We start from the raw sequence: 23,498 nt of genomic DNA on the forward strand, positions 1-23,498 counted from the left end.
GAGAAGACCTTGGAAACTTCAGTATGTGTAGCTCAAATTGGCTCCTTAGTATTATTTATCTTGATTCTTATTATTCAGTAATATTTTAATTATGAAGAATAATTTAGAAATAAACAAGACTAATGCAAAGTGGAGGAGCATTGCTCTACCACCATATGCAGTTTGCTCAGGCTTACCTATTCTCTGCATGCTTGTCTCAGTCTTTCTGTGTAAAACTTTTAATTATAAACTATGGCAGCTTTATCTTCGTTTGAATTTTCATTATTTCATCTTCATTAAATTTTCATTCTATTGAGTAACGTATTATTTAGATTCTTTCATTCATATAGTTTTCCATTTAGAATCATAGAATCATAGAATAGTTAGGGTTGGAAAGGACCTGAAGATCATCTAGTTCCAACCCCCCTGCCATGGGCAAGGGCACCTTGCACTAAACCATGTCACCCAAGGCTCTGTCCAACCTGGCCTTGAACACTGCCAGGGATGGAGCATTCACAGCTTCCTTGGGCAACCCATTCCAGTGCTTCACCACCCTTACAGTAAGGAACTTCTTCCATATATCTAATCTAACCTTCCCCTGTGTAAGTTTGAACCCATTACCCCTTGTCCTACCACTACAGTCCCTAAGGAAGAGTCCTTCCCTGGCATCCTTGTAGACCCCTTCAGATACTGAAAGGCTGCTGTGAGGTCTCCACGCAGCCTTCTCTTCTCCAGGCTGAACAGCCCCAACTCTCTCAGCCTGGCTTCATACGGGAGGTGCTCCAGCCCTCTTATCATCCTTGTGGCCCTCCTCTGGACTTGCTGCAACAGCTCCATGTCCTTTTTATGCTGAGGACACCAGAACTGTACACAATACTCCAAGTGAGGTCTCACGAGAGCAGAGGGGCAAGATCACCTCCTTTGACCTGCTGGTCACACTTCTTTTGATGCAGCCCAGGATATGGTTGGTTTCTGGGCTGCAGGCACACACTGAAGCTGGCTCATGTTAAGCTTCTCGTCAACCAACACCCCCAAGTCCTTCTCCTCAGGGCTGCTCTGAATCACTTCTCCGCCCAATCTGTAGCTGTGCCTGGGATTGCCCTGAACCAGGTGTAGGACCTTACACTTGGCTTGGTTAAACTTCATAAGGTTGACATTGGCCCACCTCACAAGCGTGTCCAGGTCCCTCTGGATGGCATCCCTTCCCTCCAGCGTATTGACCGAACCGCACAGCTTGGTGTCATCAGCAAACTTGCTGAGGGCGCACTCAATCCCACTGATGTTGAACAAGACAGGTCCCAACACTGATCCTTGAGGGACACCACTTGTTACTGGTCTCCAACTGGACATTGAGCTGTTGACCACAACTCTTTGCGTGCGGCCATCGAGCCAGTTCTTTATCCACTGAGTGGTCCATCTATCAAATTGATGTCTCTCCAATTTAGAGACAAGGATGTCATGTGGGACAGTGTCGAACGCTTTGCACAAGTCCAGGTAGATGACGTCAACTGCTCTGCCCTTGTCCATCAGTTTCGTGGCTCCATCATAGAAGGCCACCAAATTGGTCAGGCAGGATTTCCCCTTAGTGAAGCCGTGTTGGCTGTCACCAACCACCTCGTTGTTTTTCATGTGCCTTAGCATGCTTTCCAGGAGAATCTGCTTCAAGATTTTGCCAGGCACAGAGGTGAGGCTGACTGCTCTGTAGTTCCCCGGGTCTTCCACCTTCCCCTTCTTAAAATAATACGAAGAATATGTAAAACCTGAAAACTACTGGTCGTGGTTGATAATCTCCTTAGGTTGCTACATTTTTACCACTGTTAGACTAGTTTTTCTGCTTTGAATTGGAGATTATTCTACTATAGTGTCACTGCCAGCATTCCAGGCAGAGTGTTTTGGGGTTTTTTGTTTGTTTTGTTTTTCCTGTGACTAAAACCAGCTGTAGTCCATCCAGAAAAGAGTGAGAGAGGTTTTTCCAGTTCTGTTCTGGGGCTCGAAACAGACTGTTTCCACACCCCCACCGTGTTTTTTGCCTCTTACAGAAGTGGTGAGGCTTGTTTTTATCTGTACAGGGTGATTTTTTTTTTGGTCTGTTTTGTTGTTTAGTCTCTGGGAGAGAGAGGGAGATGCATAAACATACAGAAATGAGCAAAGAAATGCACACTTATTTTTCTAGACTATATATTTGAACCTGCTGTGCAGAAATGCCTTAGGGTTTTGAGCATAGAGATCCCTGGTGCTAAACAGAAGGGAAGTTGGGTGACAGAGCACGTTTTGAAGGTCTGAGGATCACTTGTCACAGCAGAATTCTACTGCCTCAGTGAGGGCAGGAGAATTAATTTGAGAGAATAAAGCTAGCCAGAACCAGGGCGACTTTAGTTCTGAACACCAGCATCCTATTGTAAAGGTTTAGTGCATTTTAGAAGCATTTTTACATTGAACCTATTCCAGTGCTTCTTAGCACGTTGGCAGCTTCATTGTTACAGATGCCATTCTTACATGAGAGATGTTGTTACAATGTCCTTTGTTGTGGAGAAGGAGAACATCTGGGCTTTGCAAGAAGTGCCCAGAATCCCAGCTGTGGAGGAGGCAATCAAAGGAAGAGGGATCACCACAAGGGTGAGTGCTCAGCTTTGAAAGATGGTTTCTGGTCTTCAAGTTGTGTGCTAGAACTCTTAATATGTAGTTTTTCATGCATGGTGAGAATACTGGAGCCCAGATCATTTGGGGGTTTTTGGTAGCAAAAAAAAAAAAAAAAAGTGCAATGCACTGTAAAGAGCTAGAGGGTGGTTGCTTGGAAAATTCTAGGAAAGGAAGCTTCCCTTTCATGTTTATTCTGTATAACACAGTTGTAACAGAATTTTAGGGACTGCTTCAAGATATATTAAGACATTGATTATTAGTGTTTTTTCCCTGGCAACCACCTGTTGAGAATCTAATTTTGCTTGATGCTACTGGCTAAAATGCGACATTAGAATTGATCGAGGAAAATGATCTACTGAGTGTTCCACCTGTCAGAAGACAAAGCAATAGCAAGTCTGTCCTCTTAGATGTTCATACATGTTGTGATCTAGATAGGGTGAAGGAGTTGGCCTTCACATACCTTGATATACATTGTTTTTCAATGTGTGTTTTAATTGCAGCAGTTTTATTTGGTGTCTTTTACATTACAATTTGATTTCTTGGGATTAGTAGTAGTTTGCAATACGTATTTGCCTGAATGATTGCACAGAAATGTAGCTGGAAACCTAGAGATCCAAAAATTATACAGTCTCAATAAGAAAGAAAGATGAAGAGTGGGAAGAATATAGTACGGAAATACCTTTTGGGTCTTCACTATTTACTTATTTCATAGAATCATAGAATGGTTTGGGTTGGAAAGGACCTTAAGATCATCTAGTTCCAACCCCCCTGCCATGGGCAGGGACACCTTCCACTAGACCAGGTTGCTCAAAGCCCTGCCCAACCTGGCCTTGAACACTGCCAGGGATGTTGCCTGCTTGGATTCTTGTGAAGACTGTGTTTGAAAAAGCATTAGCTAAACTTAGGAAGAAGGAAGAGGGTAGTGGGGAGGAGAGAACGTATAAGAAAGAAGTGAAACTGGGAAGAGATAGAGGGAGGGTGGAGACAAAGGGGATCTGGGAGAGTGAGAAGAGAGGAGAGAGAAAGTGAGCTCATGAAGAGCATCGTGTCAGTCACTCTGCACACTATGTACTTTCTTCTCTTTTTCCTTTACATTTAGAGAGAGTGCTTTCTCTTTGAAGTTACATCACTGTATGGTAGAACCTTGCTGGTAGTAGTCTATTCAGCTGCTTGGTTTCATTTGATATGTGGTGCTAATGCAAAGCTTCTTTCTCAACACCGAAAAAAATCACTCTGGATTCTTGTATCACACTTATTTTCAGATTTCTGCCACATGAGCTTCAGAACCAGAAGAACTTTTTAGAGTTTTGCTATACTACCGCCTTTGAATTTGATGATGAGATGATAAGTTAATTAACTGCAGTATCAGCATTTTATATGATTGTAAATGAACCTTTCTATTCAACATTAATTTTTAACTATTTAAAAAAAATACATGGCATATGTGTATTACATATTTAATATTTATTTGCCCCATTCTGCAACTCTTTATGATACTTTAGCCACATCAGTTATACCATGTTTGCAGTGGAAATTTGCTGACATTTATTTACCAGTATCTGCAGGAATAGTCTGGGATTAGGACTGGGCAAACAATAAATGCTGATATTGACCCTGTTTAGGACAGTGTTTCTCAGTCAAAGATGAGTTTTCAGACTACCACTTCCTTAAAATATTTAAAAACATTTTAGTCTGTATCCTGTCTACCACTAGATAGACTAAATTCACTTTGAAGTGAATAGGAGCCACCTATGTATTTCACAGGCAGAATGTGGCCTTTCATGGAGCTAGGTTGCTGTGAAAGGACACACACATCTTGGAGTTTGTTATGAAAGAACATCTCATCCCTAAGTACGTTTTGTGGTCCATCACAGTTTGAAATTAGTGTATGTACTGGCTTCCACTAATGTGTTCGCTGGGAATTTTAATGCAATTCTAAATTTGATCATAGAGTGGGTACATTTTTAAGGAGGTAATTTGCTATCTTTTTCTAATGACTCAACACTCTCAAATACAACTCTTTGGGGTTTTTTTGGTTTTGGTTTTGGTTTCTTTCCTCCGCAGGCATGTGATGATTGTAAATGAGCATGTCCCAGACTCTATACATTAATGTTGTAAGGTGGCCCTTGATGAAGTCAGAAACCTGTAAGGTGCTCAGGAGTTGTAGCCACAGCAGTAAAGCACTTGGCAGTAAGAATTGAGGAAGTTTTACAGAAAGTCTGTCTTTGGTTTGTGTGTATGCTGTAGTCAGTTAAAAATCAGTGGTTGGAGCAAATGAATGTCATCTGAAACAACTCCTGCGGCTCCTGATGGAAGAGGTTTGAATCAGTGTGCACATATATATAGATTATATCCCATTTTGTAACACTGAGCTAGGCTTCAGCCTCTTGTTGCTGCTGTCTAGTAATGACATCTTACTGTTCACTAACTGCAGTCTCCACTGTTTTATGGATTAATCTGGAAAAGGTACTCAAACTAAAAGAGTAAGATTTTAAAGTAAGGTGTCAACCTGAAACAGGTCACTGCAATGCAGGGGAAGACTCAAGAAGGATAGATCAGTCATTGCCTTTCTCAGCTGTCTCCCAATAAGTAAGTAGGGTTACTGACAGTTAATCTGTAGGCAAATTTTGCCTCAGCTGTGGTGTCTTCTTGGTGCAAATACAGTGTGAATTTGCCTCATCATTCTATTTTATAAATGAATATGCCAAAATCTAGGTTATAATGTGGACTACTGGGTATGGCTTGTGCACCTAGTGAGATGGCCTTAAGTAGCCAACCTGAGTTTTAACTGGGTGGCCTCTGTTCTTTAGGAAAAGTACATTATTTGGGGAATATTCAATGTCAATTAATTATGAGTGATATGAGACTGTTGTGATTTCTTCAAAGGAATAATGTGTCATGAACTCTGATTAACACAGCAATATTTCCCCCCCCATCTGCTAGTGTAATTCTGCTGAATTGTGACATAAGTTTAAAACTTGAGAACTAGCTATATCAATGAATTTGTATCTTAATGGAGTTTTAAAATTCAATAAGAAAAGGGACAGATGATTCTGTCTTAAGGGAAAGGAGCTCAGCTGTTTAGGAATGTTCATTCCTATAGAAATCCATAAAGACTAAGGTAAGTCATGCACACAACTTTGGTATGATGGTATTTTTCATAGGATTAATTCAACTGACTAAAACGATTTATACTGAGTAACATTGGTGCATGAGAAAAAGGGTTCCCTCCATGTCCTAGTGGCACAGGACACAGAAATAGTTGATGTACTGAATGCTTTTTTTGCCTCTGTCTTTACTAGTAAAGACAACAGAAAAGTATTCAGAAATCTATGGACCCAGAGACCAGACAGAGCATGTGAAGCAAGGTGGAAGAGTATCAGGTTGTAGAATGATTAAGCAAACTGCACATGCAAAAGTTCATGGGCCCTGGTGGGGCACCCACAAGTACTGACGGAGCTGACCATTCTCAGTAATCTTTGTGAGGCCACTCTCAGTAATCTTTGATCAGTCATGGTGACTGGAAGAAGTGCCTGAGGACTGAGGATGTCACCCCCATCTTCAAGAACAAGGACCCAGAAACTTACAGGATGGTCAGCCAACCTCAATCCCTGGGGAGGTGAGGGAGCACCTAATCCTGGAAAACGTTTGCACATTAATGACAAGAAAATCAACCAAGGTAAAGTCATGCTTTAACAATGTGATAACCCTCTACAATGAAATGACTGGTGTTGTAAATGAAGGGTGAGCAGTGGATGTTGTCTGCCTAGACTCCGTGGGGTTTTTGGCACTTTCTGCCATAAGATCCTCACAAAGAAGCTGATGAAGTATGGACTGGATGAGCAGGCAGTGAGGTGGATTGAAAACTGACTGAATGGCCAGGCCCAGAATGTGGTGATCAGTGGCACAAAGTCTAGTTGGAGGCCAGTAATTGGCAGCATACCCCAGGGATCAGTACTGGGTCCAATACTGTTTATCATCTTCATTAGTGATCTGGCTGATGTGGCTGAGTGTACTCTCAGGGTTGCTGATGCCCTCGAACTGGGAGGAATGGCTGATAAACCAGAGAGTTGCGCTGCCATCCAGACCCTCAGGACCTCAAGATGCTGGAGAAATGGGCTGATGGGAACCTCATGCAATTAAACAAAGGGAAGTGCAAAGTCCTGCACCTGGGGAGGAGCAGTCCCAGGCAGCGGTTAGTGTTGGCTGACTGGCTGGAAAGCAGCTTTGCAGAAGGGACCTGGGGGTCCTGGTGGACACCGGGCTGAACCCAAGCCAGCAATGTGCCAATACAACAAAGGCAAATGGCATCCTGGGCTGCGTGAGGAGGAGTGTGGCCAGCAGGCTAAGGGAGATGATCCTTCCCTTGCTCTCAGCACTGGTAAGGCCACACCAGGAGTGCTGAGACCAGTTCTGGGCTCCCAAGGGAGAGGGCTTTCCACAAGAGAGAAAGAATCACAGAATCATTGAGGGATGTTGTTCCGGAGAAGTTCCTTTGTTTCCTATTTAAGCCCTGTCCAGGTGCTACTGTCAGTTCCATAGGATACATGTGCACTTGCATTGTCTGTGATCTCCTTTTCTATTTTTTTTAATAAAATTATTTTAAAAATATTTCCATTATTTTCAATAGTAGCAGATTATTGAAAGACACTTTGCCGGGGCTGAGGGGTAGCTATTGCATGTTAAGCATATGAACTATTTCACAAAGCCCCATATTCCACATGCAAGGCCTTGGAGAATTAGACTGGAGGTTGTGAGTTTTGATTCCAGTGCTGATTTTGCTCTGGTGCTTTCTTTGAAGGTGTTTGGAATGACTTAAAATAACGGAATGAAGAGTAACTTCATCCTGCACTTTCATAGCACAAAAGACCAGAATAAGCTATGGAACTTTCACTTTATAAAATTGTTCTTTGCTAAAAATTTATGTATTTAAGCTTTTTATTTTTCTTTTCTTTTCCTGTAATTGAATAGCTTATTTGCAGTCATGTAGTCACTTCCACTTTTATACTTAGTAGCAGAAGTAACACTGAAATAGTGAGTTATGTAGGTGTCAAATGTGGTGCCAGAGCAGAAGCAGACATTCAGCTATATGTGTATCATTAGTATATACGGACTTATAAATCATTAAAAAAAAAGAAAAAAGTGTTATTTTTTGTTTTTTGTTTTTGTTTTTTTTCCTTAACAGAGCTTTTGTGGTGATTATTAAATATGTTTGGAGCCTCTCCCTATCTTAATTTAACTTCAGAAACTGCAAACCTCTTATTCGTAATCATGTTCTCTGTCATCAGCAGGGGAAAAAGTCACCAGAATGTGGTTTTAATATGTGGGATTTTAGAATGAATGAGGGCTGTGCCCCTGGTAACAGATGTGGAATATGGTTCTGAATCCCACAGAATATGAATGGAGCTTCTGAAATAGCTCCTGGGTTTTGGGGGGTTGTTTTTTTTGTTGTTTCCCTGTCCTTGTGTGTCTGTTCCTCATCCTTCCCATCTTCCCTCTCGCCAAATTTGTTTATACATTTGTGGAGTGGGGGTTGTATTGTTGGTTAGTAAAAAGTAATAGATAATACTTCAAAATATTGCCTAGCACAAATATCAGGAATGCTCAATGGTAAATGAACAAAAGAAGTGAAAACATTTTATTTTTGGTTATAGTCCTATAGGAAAATGAACTAACTGTGTGTGTGTTGCCAAGATGAAATCTGCTTTGGCTTTTGCCAGGTCATTAAAAACACTGTCTTGTCCCTGCCTTGTGGTAGTGGAAATGGTTGTGGCTTTGTTTTCGTGGAACTACGTGCATTACATTGTGAAGCTAATTTCAGCATTTAGTATGGTACCTTTGGTAACTACTAGGGAAGTAGTTAACAAAATGGGCGGAGTAATCCTCCAAGATGACTGATTGACTCCCAAAGATTTTCCTTTCTGATAAACCTCAAAAATTTCCTTTCTCCTGCTCCAGAGCTCCTCTTTGAAGTAAACAGATTTCATTCTGTGTTCATTTATATGCCACTGTTATTAAAAAAAAAATTAAAAAAATTTGTTGCTCTAACCTTATAAATTTTCTGTAAGTGAGGTTTATTTACTTGGAAGCCCTTTTTATTATGTCCACATTTGGAGGTTGGGTGGGGCTTGGAGCAACCTGGTCTAATGGAAGGTGTCCCTGCCCATGGCAGAGGGATTGGAACTAGATGATCTTTAAGGTCTCTTCCAACCCAAACCATTCTATGATTCTATGACATTTGTGGACTAGCACCATTTAGTTCTGTATATCAAACTGTTACTCCTAAAGTCATAGAAAGATGCTTTCTTCTTTCAGTCCAACAAGCCTAACGACTGCAATACAAATATTAGTTCAGTTTATAATGCAAGCAGCAAATCTCCCAATTTAATTACTAAATGTTGGTATCTTTATTCTCATAATTATTTCTGACTGTGAATAGCTATTTTTGCTAATAAAAATGGCTATTTTTCTATAAAGACAGTCAGAGAGTCAATCTGTCATGCCAGCTTGAGAGCGGAGGATTGAGGCCACTGAGTTTTTCATAGCTGGTAAGTCATCTATTGCTGTAAATGTGATTTTGCCAGTGAGCCTTTTCCATTGGCACCTCATAACTGGATAAGATGTTTAGTACTAGGTTGTAATCTAAAGATGGGACGTGGCATTGAACATTACTTTTGTAACCCTGTACCTTACCTTTTTGCTTTACTTGTGGTGGTTTGACTTCATCATGTTTATTATCATGCTTGACAACAGGGACAGTTGGGAAGGCTTCTGCTGGGACCAGAGGGCTTGCTCATGGATCTATCCAGTAACTTGTTCCTTACCAGCACCACAGTTGCCAAGGCAAGAGTGAAATGTGTTGTCATGTAGCAACAGATGAAATATATTTGCTTACTAACTGACCTACACGCATTCGGGTTTGGCAAGTGGAAGTGAGCACTTGGGCAGGTCTGTACTGCAGGTGAAGGTATCATTGCCATTGCAGAGCTGATAATGGTGAAGAGCAACCCAGACTTCAGTCATTTGAACTGCTCAAGTGTGGATCCAGGATTTACAGTAGGCTTTGTCACCTCTGCCAAAACTGCTGCTGTGTGTTCCTTTATGGTGGTAGGCTCAGCAGAACTGGTTAGTTAGAACTGGTTAGTTAGAACTGGTTAGAACTGATTTGCGCTGTCCTTAGCAATTACATCCTTCTAGTTCAATTGTGGCTGTATTCAGAGTCTGCTCATTGACGTAATTAAGTTGCACACGCAAAGTCCTTAGGAGAATGGGAGTGCAAGGTTCTTTTGTTTGGCGTTTTGGATTTTGTTTGTTTAATAACTTGTTGTTTCCTCCATAAAGATTTGAGATATTAGACTTAGCAAATAAAGCTGATGGGCAAAGGAGGAGTTAAGGGCAAGACAGACAGTGGCCAAAACAAAGATAATGTTTTATTCTTTGAATTAACTGGGAAAAATTCCAATATTTCTTTTGATTGAGAAAACGGATTTGGGTAGGTAACACCTATGTGGCAATCATATGTTGGAAGCAGAGGAAAAAAATGAATGCTTGAAGTGACTAGAAGGAGGATAAATATGTGACATTAACTAATATAGTTATGTCTCACCTTTTGCAAATATTCTGTCTCTTGACCTAGTCAGAGTATGTGTTCCATATTTTGGCAGTAATGATTCAGCAGATCATTTCCTGAAGATAAATGCACTAAATGAATTCTGTGCAAGTGCTTACCACAGATGTCACTGAGGAGTAAAATACACTTTGCCTTCATCTTTTAAAACATGCTTATAATGACGGAATTCCAACACCTTAGAGGTATATAGCCATGTTTTAAAGCCCCCCCCCCCCATTCTCTAACACTTCTAGAATGGATGGCATTAAGAGACTATTATATACCTCCAAGCTATATAATACATCAATATTTTATTGCTCTTTTATCTACACTTTCTATACTACCTGCCTTTTATTACCCTATTACCATTTTTATTATTCATAATATAAAAACTGTACTCCATTTTCTTAAGCCCCAGCACCTGAAGTCTTAAAACGCAAGTTCCAATTTGTGTGTCTCCATTTGTTTTCCAACTATTTTAATTAAAAAGATAATCCAAATCTGATTGTGTATGCAGTTGCCTCCTGAAATGCAGTTATCTTTATCTTAATATCTCGTAAATATGCATACTGGCATGACTACTTCATATTCAAACTTTTTTTGAAAGCCCTGCCACTTTTTAACATGCTTTAAAATGATGGTTTGTCAAGATGTGCTTCAAAAGCCTTGTTTCATTTTAAGCTAATGAGCCCTGAAGATTTTTTTAGATAGTTTACGGGAATGGAGAAACAAGGAGCATGTGTTGTTGGATTGGCAGAGAAACCCTGTATTCTGGCTTTACGACAAGAGGCACAACTAGGCACGTGAGGAGTTGCTAGAAAGAAGAATACAAAAGGAAAACTTAAGGTCAGAGTAGGGAGTATAAAGCTTTTAAATCAACTTGTCTTCAGGATTATGAGAGGTCAAGGGGTAAAGCAGGATGGCTGTGTTTAGTACCTGTGTATTTCATACCACTTTATAAATAGGCAATTTTCATTGTAGGTTGATATAGATTAGATCAAATCAGATAGTAATAAAACACTAACCTTAAATTTCTTTAGAAATTAAGTTGGACATGTGCAGGAAAGAACTCTAGCTTGGATTACAGATGGTAATATCTTCAAACCTGGCTTCATCTACCTTTGGTGTTTGCATGGCTTGGAAAAAAGCATCTTTCTTTAAAAGCTGAAGTTATATTTTTTTGAACTTAATTTCACAGCATTGTTACTTATTCCTGACAGTGAAGTTAACAGTTTCACAGTGTTTTTTCTTGAACACAAACGTTAATTGAGGGCACACCTGTAATGCAATAGGACTGTTTATTCTGATTTATATAAAAATTTAGGCCAGCAATTCAGCATGGCTTAATCAGAGTGTTTTATTGTCAACTGTAAGGATTCCACTGGCAGTGAAAAAAATTGGTGGTGAGGTTTTGTTTTTAAACTGAATTGTATTTGGATAGTATTTGTGTTGACTTCTCAAAGCTGACATCCCAGGACTGCCTTTCTGAGGGCTGTAATTTATAATGTAGCATCAGCATTTTACTAAAAGAAATTCCTGTAGGACTTTGTCTCACATGTATTCCAGCATATCTCTATGTTCCATCTCTCTCACGTAAACGAATAGCATCCAAAACTTAAAGAAATACTGTACATCTACTGAAAGACATGCACTCTCTCTTTTAATTACTTACAGTACAGATAACACCATGATGCCCCTTCATAAATCTAAGATTTGGCAGCACCTTAGTATTTGAATTTTTGGTACTCCAGGTATATCTCAGAGGTAAACAGAGCTGAGAATGTTTCAACAGGTCAAAGGGATCATCAAGCTAAGGAGTATCTTCCACCTGAGAACTGGTGGACTCTTCAACCTAGAAAAAGTACAGCTGAAGATGAATATATATGGTGGGTTGACCATGGCTGACTTCTAGGTACCCATCAAATTGCTGTATCACTCCGCCTTCTCAACAGAACAAAGAAGAACATATAATGAGAAAAATAATGGGTCAAGATAAGGACAGGGAGATCACTTACACATTATCATCACAGGCAAAATGGATTCAGCTTAGGGAAATTAATTTATTGCCAGTTAATAAGAGAAGGACAGTGAGAAATAAGAACAAATCTTTAAACACCCTTGCCCCTAACCCTCCCTTCTTCACAGGCTAAACTTCACTCCGAATTCTTCTGCCTCCTCCCCTTGTGCAGCACAGGGGCATGGGGAATAGGGGTTGTGGTCAGATCTAACACTTAGTCTCTGCTGCTCCTCCCTCCTCATGCTCTTCCCCTAGTCATTCAGCCTGGGATCCTCGCACATGGCAGTAATTCACAACCTTCTCCAACATCAGTCCTTCCCAGTTCTTCAAAAACTGGTCCAGCATGGGTCCCTTCTACGGTGTACAGTCCTTCAGGAACAGCTGCTTCAGTGTGGTTTCCCTGAGAGCCACATCTCCTGCCAGGAGCTTGCTCGAGCACAGGCTCTCCATGGGCTGAAGCTTCCTTTGAGGCATGTACATGTGCTCTGATGGGGGGTCCTCCATGGGCTGTAGGTGAATGTCTGCTCCACCATGGATCTCCATGGGCTGCATGGGGACAGCCTGCCTCACCATGGTCTGCACCATGGCTTTAAGGAGAGACCTTTCCAAGTACTTGAGAGGCACAGTAGGGCTACCAAATAGTTAGGATTCAGCTAATGAACTTCAAGCTAAGTCCTAACTTTAAAGATCCAGGGAGCGTATTGTGGAGGAAGTGTCATAGATTCTAGCCCCTCTTTTTACTCTTCTCTTTGCTACTACTTACAAAGTTGTTTGGAGATGGGACACTGTCTGAATGGACCATTGATGAGTCAGTGCAGATGCTTTTCTCCTGTAAGGCTAACAACAGAGGAACAAGGCTTCTGTCCTGAAAAACACTAGGAAATCACAGAATCATAGAATGGTTTAGGTTGGAAGGGATCGTAAAGATCATCCAGTTCCAACCCCCCTGCCACAGGCAGGGACACCTTCCAGTAGACTGGGTTTCTCAAAACTCATCCAGCCTGGCCTTGAACAGTTCGAGGGATGGGGATATGGGTAGCCTGTTCCAGTGTCTCACCACTCTCACAGTAAAGAATTTTTTCCTAGTATCTAATCTAAATCTATCCTCTTTCAGTTTAAAGCCATTCCCCCATGTCCTGTAACTACATGCCCTTGTAAAATCTCCCTCTCCAGATTTCTTGTAGGACAGCTTTAGGTTCTGGGAGACTGCTTATGGTCTACCCAAAGACTTCTCCAGGCTGAACAAGGCCAACTCTCTCAGCCTTTCTTCACAGGAGAGGTGCTTCAGCCCTCTGATCATCTTTGTGGCCCTCCTCTACATTGTTACATCCTGTAAATGGGCTTTAAGCAATATGTACATGCAAAATATTACCTGAATGATGTAAGTTCATATATAACTTTATAATATCCATTTGTTGGGTTTTTTTTTTTTTTAATAGGATCAATAATTCCCAGAGTATTGACAGTAATGAAAGTATTTTTTGTAATTTTGGTTAACATGTTTTCAACCCATAGTTATGTAAGAATCGGTGGAAATGTGAAACTGAGTAATATGTCCTAATGATAAAATTCTTTCCTGAGTTCAGGATTAGTGCACGCTTTATTTTTAAGGTGTAAATGGTACATAAACTTTGTACCAAGTCCTCAGTATTGAGGAATTTGATCCTTACACAAACAAAATTTCTTTCTTTTGTACTCACATACCTTGCTTGTTTTGTAATCTGACTTCTACATACAGGATGCTTAGGTTAAACATTGTAGGATGTATTATAAGATACTTTTACCAAGTAAACTCTCCCAAACCCACCAATGCAAATATTTTGACTAAAACAGTATAGATTATAGAGAGTGGAAAATTTAGAAATGGTCTACAATTAATGGTGACTCTTGTGCATGCTCAGATGGGGTGTGCATCCTTCTATGTGTATTTACAAATATTCTCAACTGCCAGGGTTTACAAATGCAATACTTTTGTCTCTCTCCTCTTTCCCCCTCCTCCAGGCACAGGAGAAGATGGCAAGAGTACGTTTATTAAACAAATGAGGATTATTCATGGATCAGGTTACACGGAAGAGGACAGGAAGGGCTTCATAAAACTGGTTTACCAAAATATATTTACTGACATGCAAGCAACGATCAGAGCCACGGATACTCTCAAGATACAGTACACATGCAAAGAGAATGAGGTAAGCCAGGAAAAAGAAAATTCTAGTTTCAGTCCATGAAATTTCAGTTTGTACACAAATTATTTTAAGTCATAACCTTCTACAGGCAGAACCTTAAAAATCCATATGTCTTGTGGGGAGTTTTGTGCCCTGCTGTCTGATTCTACACAACAACAGGTAGTTCCTACTGGGAAGAGGGGCAGGGTGAGCAGAGGTGGGATGGAGCTGCCTAGGAAGGGGGGAATTTTCAAAGTTGAAAGGTGGTTGTAAGTACCAAAAAAATAAAAATGTTTTTTTGAAATCCAAGTTGTAGACTTAGACTGCACATGATAGGAATGTGCAGCAGAGCAGGGTGTTCAATAGAGCTCCAGAACCAAGAATTCTGGGCCTGCTGCAGGAAAACATCCGATCTGCTTGATGCTGGTATGCTTTGAAACATACCAGCTAGAGCCATTTTGTGGCTTTGGTAGCAACCTTTATGTACCTAAAAAGCTTGAAAAAGTAAAGTGGCTTCTCCAACCATATTTTAGTTTCTGTGTATGTCATAAAATCACATTTTTTGTTTCAGTGGTTATGATTTGTAGAACTAAAAAAAAAAAAAAGTTCCGCTTCAGTTAAAACAGTTGCATCCTTTGCATCCATCCATTGCATCAGTTGCTCAGGTATCATGAAGAATATGTAAGTGAATCATTGAGACAGATTTCCAGTTAGCTGAATTTTAGTGTTAAGATAGGGAAGACTGTGTAGGAAATACAAAGGCAAAAATAATTTGTAGAATTTATAGGTTTATTATCTGAAGTACTATATGACAAAATAGCCTATTTTTCATTCAAAAAATACATTGCATTTGAACAATAACAAAAAATATGATCAGATTTTTTGTTACTTAGGTTGATTTGTGTTACTTATTCTCCTTAGGGTTATAAAGAAGAGAGATAGAAAATGTTTAAAATAAAGGACTGGGAAATTAAAATTGTTTTATTTTTTATCACAAAAGAACAGATGGTGTCAGGAAAAACAAATTTTGGACTTCAGAGAGCTGAGGTATTAGGGTAGTTCTTTCCTACACAAGAAAAGTATTCTGAGGGTTAATAAGTTGTCGCCTATAAAACACGTTTAGATCCGTAAGAAGGCAGCAGTTACAGAAACAGCAAATGCGATGGTGAATATACTTCATCCTAATTCAGATTTGTATATTTTGATGAAAAATGCTTATAATCAGAATCTATTTGAAGGAATACATTTGCACTGCCTGTTCTGTTTGTTTTGGGGTTTTTGTTTGGTTTGATTTGGTTTTTGGTTTTTGGTTTTTTTTTTCACTTGCCATTAAGAACAAAATAAAAGGACTTAATAATTCCGGGCTCTGAAAGCTGAGCTGGATGCGTTCCCATAACACACTATTCTGGCTAAATTGTGTTCTTGATGATAACTCTGCTGCCAGTGTCTTCAGATTCAGAAGATTATAATGCTATTTTTCAGTTTCAGGGAGGCAGGGTTTGGTCTTGTGCTTCTTTATTAAAGGTAACAAACTGCTAAGTGATGAGAATACAGCTTGGCAAGCTCAGCTTCAGTGGCATTTAGAAAGCAAAGTCATTTTTGCGTTACACACAGAGAAACTCTGGAGAGACAACATGAAAATAACCACTCCAGTCGCTCCAGTTACTTTGCCGGAGACTGCTGCAATTTAATCTTTCATTTAGGTGATGAATATAATGCAAAGTATGATAGATACTGTAATTGCCTCTAATTAAAGGAGTTGTGATTCTGCTGTCATAATTGTATTGCAAAGGTGTGTCCAGTGGCTGTACAGAAATTATCCAGCATGCTTCTCCACATTTCAGTATGTCTGTCATCTTCGTGGCCTGTCTTCTTTTCCCTAAAAAATTTGTTTCCCTCTAGCCATGTTATTAGTTTTTGTTTGTTTGTTTTTCTTGTATTCATTCTGTTCTTTGACCAGATCAGGTTTTCTCCTCTGTGGGCCCTGGAATTCTCTGCCTGCTGAGTATCTTCATTTAATGTTTTTGTAGCGAAGAACAGATTGTTCTGCGCAGAGTCTCTCTTCACTGTAACTGTGACATATGTCAAAATCTGTAACTCATATGTGGATAGTCTATCTTAAAGTTTGCAAATAAAAGCAAGTTCTATAGCAGGTGTTTAAAGATGTTTCTTATTGCTGTTTTCAACAGCAAGTATTTAAGTAAATGGTCTGACTTCCTGACGCTTAGATGCTGCATTGAGATGGGAAGGGGATTTTGTTTTATATTGACTTGAAATTTCTTCGATGAAGTACTTATCTGTATAGTCATGCTTGACCTTTATTTGAGCAGGCAATTTTTACCCTAATTTCAGGTGGTGTGTTCTTTGGGTACTTTGTCTCACCCTCAATTTGAGGTTGGAAGTTTTGGGTATATTTTAAGCATAAATCCTGCGGATGTTTAGGAACCTAATAATTCAAGGAATTACTATAGTACTACCTAAACTCTACAGTTTTGGAATGGATTGTTTGGGGTTTTTTTGTTTTGGGTTTTTTTCTGCTTTTTTTCCCTATTACGACAACTCAGTAAAATTTGCTGCTAGAAATGAACTAGTTTTAGGGGGGGGAGGCTGGAGTAAGTAATTTTTTTTTATCTATATGTTACTTTTTTCTGTGGTTTAGAGTGGAAATTGGTAAATTGAATGTTGGTTAAGTAGCCGGTTACAGTACAACATGATTTACTGTCTCTGAGGATAGTAGTTTTGTGTGAGGGCTTGAATCTACTTCTTTCCATATGATAGTAGGGATTGCCAAAAAGCAAGATGAAAGTTAATGGCAGCCTGTCTCTTGGCTTCTTGAGAAATTGTGATTGAGTTAATGTGAATATTAAGTAAATGAAAGAAGGAAAGTACATGGGATAGCTGGGAAGTAGTGGAAGCTCTTTTTTGCTGTACAAATTTTTTTTTTTAAGCAACTGAAAGTGTAGGAAAAGAAAGCCTCAAACACAAGGAAAAAGATACCAGGTGATGTTGGAGGAAGGGAAAATACAGCATTTCATTTGTGAGTATACATCAATCTTAAAAGGCAAATTTTAAAATATTTATTGATTGCTTGACTGTGCCAGGCAGTCACATCTTGTTGGATTATGTTAGTTTTTGCTCTGTCACAAATACGCAGAAGAAACAAGTTGTTTAAGCCTATTTGAACTGGAGATGCAACAGAGATTTTAAAATACTAGTCCACCAAAACTTTTCTGTCATCTTCCAAACTAACATGTATTCTATATCACCAGAAAATCACTCTCTTTTCCTTCTCCACTTAAGGCAACATTAGAAATTTCAACTTATTTGCATTAAAAAAAAAAAAGTGTGCACTTAGCGCCCTGGGAAGACATTTTTGTATAGCTGTTCAGGATAAGGATCATAGAACAGGAATTCAGTCCTCTTGTTGTGGGTTGGTTTGTTTTTTAAAATATCCTGGTAAGATGACATGCATATGTTTGCAATTAACAACAAATCTTTGTAACAGTATGAACAATTACTTTTTTCCTAAGGAGAAAAACAGAATTCTGTAGAAAATGCATTTCAGAAAGAGGTCATTATGTTGCATCTCCAGAACATTCCTTGTTTTCAATAAGCACTAATCTAGTGTCTTTCTGTCTTACAAAGTTGTCCCAGCATGAGTGTGTGTCAGCAAAACTAGTATTTTTCTGAACAAAAGAAGTACTACAGTGCCAAATCAGTTGTACTGGGCAGATAATTAACTTATGTCAGAAAAAGGGAATGAAAAAACACAAGTACAGTAAGATGAGATTTGGGAATTACTGAAAGAAGCCATGTAGCTGGGACAAATGGAAAACGCAGCAAAGAGTAATTATTGGTTGATTTCATTCATGGTGTTCACTCAGTCACAAAATGTGATTTAGCTGTCCGTGCATGAGCGTGTAGCATCATACACTTAGGCATTTGGACACACATCAGACCTTTTGCTTCTTCCCTGGAAGCGCATAGTTTTTTCTTGTTATTTTTTGGTTTTAAAGTTATTTTTTTGTGTGAGAATATGGCCTTAGAGCAAGAAGATGAAGTGTCCGCTTTGGGAGATTAAAGATGTGTGCTGCTTTACATGAGCAAATATAAACATGTTCATACTGAATTAACTGCTCTCCACCTAGAAGTCAGTGGAAAATTTACCATTTCTTGAATGATAATCTCCCTCACACACATAGTATGTGCATGTGCTCAGTTGGGACTGTGTGCATGCATGTTTGTTGACATTAGAGTATATGGGACTTTCTGAGGATGTGTGGGGAGTCTTTGTTTGCTTGTTTTGTATTTGGGTTTGGCTTTTTAAGATCATATCATCAAAATGCCTTATAGTATGTACAAATTGCCAGATCCCGAATGGGACTGTTTCCAGGCATACCACTGCCTTGAATGGTGGAGTTCTTATTCTGGTATGTCATACTAAAAATGTGCTCTTATAAACAATAATGCTAGTAACTAATTATTATTAAGACATCTATGGGAGTAGCCTGTATAAGCCTGTAAATATATGGACCATTTATTTTTCCTTTAAAAACTTCTGTGCATCTCTACCATGCCATCTTGTTCAGGGGGGTGAATACTGTGATTTGTTTCATTTACTTATCCCTGACAATACTAAAAATTGAATTTAAATAAATGTGACTGGCTACATATAGAGGGTTGGGGTTTTTTTGTTTCTTCTTGTCTTCGATAAATTCTGAATCTGCTGGTTGGCTGCTCTCAGACTTCCTTCCTAAATAGTTTCTAGACAGATCTAGATGCAAAAGCAATATTGACTTGCATTTACTTATTTTTCTTAGCAAGCAAGCTCCATCTAGCCACTTCCCTGTTCTCTAGTGAAATCACTGTTTTCATTTATTCTTCAAAATAATTGGCTGTTGGCTAGAAATCTTCAGGTATTTCTTGACCTTTTAAAGTCTCAGAGCTACCAGAAATCTAACGGAGTTTTCCTTCAATTTATTCACGAATTCATTCCAAGTTTTATGTTGTCTTCTTGCTATTTAGTTCAAGGTGAAGTTGGTTTTGCTTTGTTTCATGGTTTGGGGTTATTTTGGTTGTGGGTTTTTTTCTCCTTTCTGTCAGTAAAATCTTACATTTGAGTTCTAATTATTTTCATTTTGCTTTTGGTATTTTGCACTAGGGGAGATGGTTTAGCTTATCAGAAGCAGAGCTAACATTTCCAATTATTTCAACTAATTTTAACTGCCTTTTGGATGTTTTAGGAAAAAACCACTGGAGCAATGTCACAAACAGAAGAGTAGAAAGGAGAAAAAAAAGTATATCTTAAAAAGCATATACATTTGAGGTTTCTGGCAGAGAAATGAAAGATGGGATAAAGCCTGGGTGTATGTTTTGGATTTTTAAGAAAGTTTGGGCTGAACTGACTCATTTGAGTCTCTAAACTGAGTTGTATTTGTAATAGTGGTGATTTTTAATTTCTTAGGTCTTCTGATTTTTGAGGTCAGTACATAGTTCCTTCTTTAGAAGGAACACATTTTCTCTTAAAATACTAGCAAGTATATCCATACCTTAAATTCTGTTGTTTTTATGTAAAGTAAATATTGGTGGATACTGGGTTCATAGTGAGAAAAGTTAAAAGTTTTCTAACCATTAATAGAGCCTATGTTTTCATAAATATGAAAGTTTGGCTAGAGGTACACCATTAGATCTACCATAATCAGGTACTTCTCAGAACCAATAACTTTGTTTGTTAGACTTTTTCCAGGAAATGTCATATCTCTATCTTCTGGAATTCACTGAGGCTTTTTCTCTTGATGTGGCCTCTCTTCTAAAGTGTTCCAACTTTATAGTTACTATTTCTATGCAGCATTTAACATAACAAGCAAAAGTACACAAGCACACAGCATGTAAGTAACCAGGCTTGATCTTCAGTGCAGTTATGAATAATTGGGCAGAAGCCCTCAGCCAGAAGTGAATTGCTGTGCCTAGTTCTCCTCTTATTTTACAATGTTATAAATCTTACTGGCATAAATAATACATATAGATAAGAAGTGATCTGATAATGAAAAGGAAGGACAGCAGTGATGGGAATAAATAATTAATGATGTAGAGCTCAAAAGTGAAGTCTCCAGACTTAGTTTTGTACTTTAATGTAAGGGATTGTGTATAAGGGCAAATACTAGAAGGATATGTACACTTAAGTTTTTTTTGGCTTTTCAGAGCAGACTTTAATGTTCTGGAGACCAAATGTCCTTTCTGTTTCCCATACTCCCTGCTTCATAACAACTGAGTAATTCCATTGCTGCCTTTGTGGCTGTGAAAGCATTATTTATTGGCAACTGACACCAAGGGAAGCTTGGTAAACAGGTCTGCTAATGGCGCAGAGTGGAGCAACATCCAGTTATTCTTTGTGCTGTGGGTTGGAGAGATGAAAAGTGGCAAAACTTTGCTATAGAGGCTGAAACAAAGTCACTGTACAAAGGCTTCTGTGGCTGAATACATTTTGTTACCCAGCTTTTTGTCAGACCTCGCTACTTCTCCACCAGAATCAGGACGGAAGCATGCACCTTTGGCTCTGTCACATAAGTTCAGTCTGTCAGGTTCACATTCGTAGTTCGCACAACACAATTAGCCAGAGTTCATCTCTCAGAGCCCTTGGTCAGCAGAATGGGGAAAAAATGACTCTCAATCAGAAAGCAGCAATAAATTGCAGTTTTTAAATGATTGACTTGTCAGAGGCTCTAAGAAAATAATGTGTAAAATGACACAGAAGTCTGCATTTTCGGGTTTGGCATGAGGAGCCAGAGGTTGAATCAGTTCTGAGGGGAAGATAGTCAATAATGTGTGTGACAGCTGGAGGCTTTTGCCTCCTGCACACAATTGACTGTGTAAAAGACGTTCTCTGTGTGAAAGGCTGTGTGACTGTTTTTACTGACAGCTTTTTCCAGTTAATTTTTTCTTTCTTTCTTCCTTGCATACTTTGCTTTTTTTGAGATAGAAACGAGTAGCGCATGCTGTTGAAAACTCCTAATTCTTAGAAGAATGATGAACTCTTTTATAGAAATATTTACTGTAATATGGGACTAACGACTTGCAATGGAAAATCTGGGAATTTTTTTTGTAATGGAAATTTTAATGGGTATTTTTCTAAAGGAAAATTGGTGGAATTCTATGTTGTTTTAACTAAATCTCTTAATGAACAGGAAGACAAATAAATTAATGCAGATGAAAAGACCAATTAGTAGCAACTCAGCCAAAATCACTTAAATCAGCATCTGCTAGCATGGTAAAAATGACAAGCCACTCGAAAAAGAGAAGCAGCTAGAAAGTCCTCCAGGCCTGCTCTTTTTTTAGTGTTAAAGCCTGTGATACATTTTGTGGATTTATGATCTGCTGACAAATTATTCTTTGGAATAAATTTGCCACAATGAAGAAATGTTTTTATTGTTAATCTATTTCCTAGTAAACGCCGTGGTGCTATTTTTGGTTTGGTTTTGGGTTTGCTTTTTTCCCTTACACATACTGAAACATGATGCGTATTGTTCTTTTCATGAGTTTAACTTACATATTCTTACACTGTATGAAGTGTTTCTAAGGACCATTATATTGGTGCAGGTCAACAGGCCTCCATATCTGGCCCTCTTAAGTCTTGGGGTCTTTCAGAGCATTTTAGCGGGGGAGAACATGCTACTCTGTTACTTGATGTCGCAGTTGTTTTTTTATTGCAAGCCATTTCAACGTCTCCAAGTTTGACTGGGAGATTATTTCTTTTTTTTATTATTAATAGAAGAGTACTGATACTCTTAAGCACTCACAGTGCTTGTCCATGTTAATGCAGTGACAACTCTCTGACCAGCTTGCAAGCCCTCTGCTACATATCCTGTATGGCAGCTACCTTGGCAGAATTTCATATAAACACTTGCATTTGCACACCAGTGTCTGAGATGATAGATACTTCAGCACTCTAGTTACACATTCAAACCATGTGTGCTACCATGAACTACATCTTGTCTCTGGGAAAGAGTTGGATGGCATGGGCAGCTGATGGCTCATGAAAGAAGAGATGATAGTCAGAAAAAGAGGAGGTTTTCTTAACTTTGAATGACCTCCAGAGGTCTCTTCCAACCTCAGCCATTCTGTGATTCTGTGAACTCTTCAGGGATGGGGATAGATGGGTTGGGGAGAGGGCATGGCCTTCAGAGCAGTGTTGGAAGAGGTAGCCTGGGAGGTAGGTTATGAAAAAGAAGTCCAGAGGGGATCTACAGCTTTAGAGCTTTAGTGAGCTTTGTCAGCAGATAGCCAAGAGGTCCTTCATGTATTTGCTGCCCTGATCTCCATAGCTGTGAGTCACAAAACCATATGTTCTGTGTTAATTAAGTGTACGGCAAAGCCAGGAATATCTAGCATTGTGTTTGTTAGTCTTAAAGACACTTGTCAAGAGATTTAACAAAACACTAGGCTTTTCTCCTTGCTTTTTGATTTGTTTCTTTTGCTTCTACTTAAAGGGACAGTTGTTGTCTGATGAGCAGAAGTAAGAAGGTAAATTATACAGGGCTACAGACACTGTGGGTGTACAAAAAGAAAGTTGCAAAAGGTAAAAACTCATTTCTGCTTTAGCAGTAGAAAAATAGCAGTGGAAAAATTAGTAGAAAGACTAGACTGGCAAGACCTGGTTATGTTCCCTTTTCCCCCAAGTCATGAAAAGTAGAAAAAATAGGGTTTTTCAAGGATAACCCCTGTGACCACAGGGATTGTTAAAATATTCTTGTACAAAAAGAAGTGGTTGGGGTAAGGGATCAGAAGGCAGTTGGGGAGGCTTAAGATAAAGCTGTAGGAAACCCAAAAAGAACAGGGAATACAGAATGAACTAGAATGAGGAGTAGAAATTCTAAAAATAAATAAAGTTTAATATTGTCTAAGTTAATATTTTATTCCTAGTTGTCCTTTGTTGAATTCCTGAGTTTCTTCTTTTCCTTTTGATGCTAGATATGTGCTTGTAATTTCCCTGCTCTGCTGGCTTCTGCTGTGTTCCTGCTAGGAAGAAATTAAGCTAAATATATGGAACATAACACACATTGTGCTGAATTGCAAGTGATAACATTTCTTAAAA

At 39.1% G+C, this 23,498-nt stretch overlaps 1 protein-coding gene across 1 annotated transcript in view; it reads left to right on the forward strand.

The window, feature by feature from the left end:
• Positions 1 to 23,498, forward strand: part of LOC115601034 (guanine nucleotide-binding protein subunit alpha-14-like) — a 60,503-nt gene that overhangs the window by 14,295 nt on the left and 22,710 nt on the right. Inside the window, 1 exon segment of the mRNA XM_030470559.1 lies at positions 14,247 to 14,431. Within this exon segment, the coding sequence (XP_030326419.1) occupies positions 14,247 to 14,431 (185 nt within the window).

This window comes from Strigops habroptila, chromosome Z (genome assembly GCF_004027225.2).
Source record: "Strigops habroptila isolate Jane chromosome Z, bStrHab1.2.pri, whole genome shotgun sequence".
Lineage (NCBI taxonomy): Eukaryota > Metazoa > Chordata > Aves > Psittaciformes > Psittacidae > Strigops > Strigops habroptila.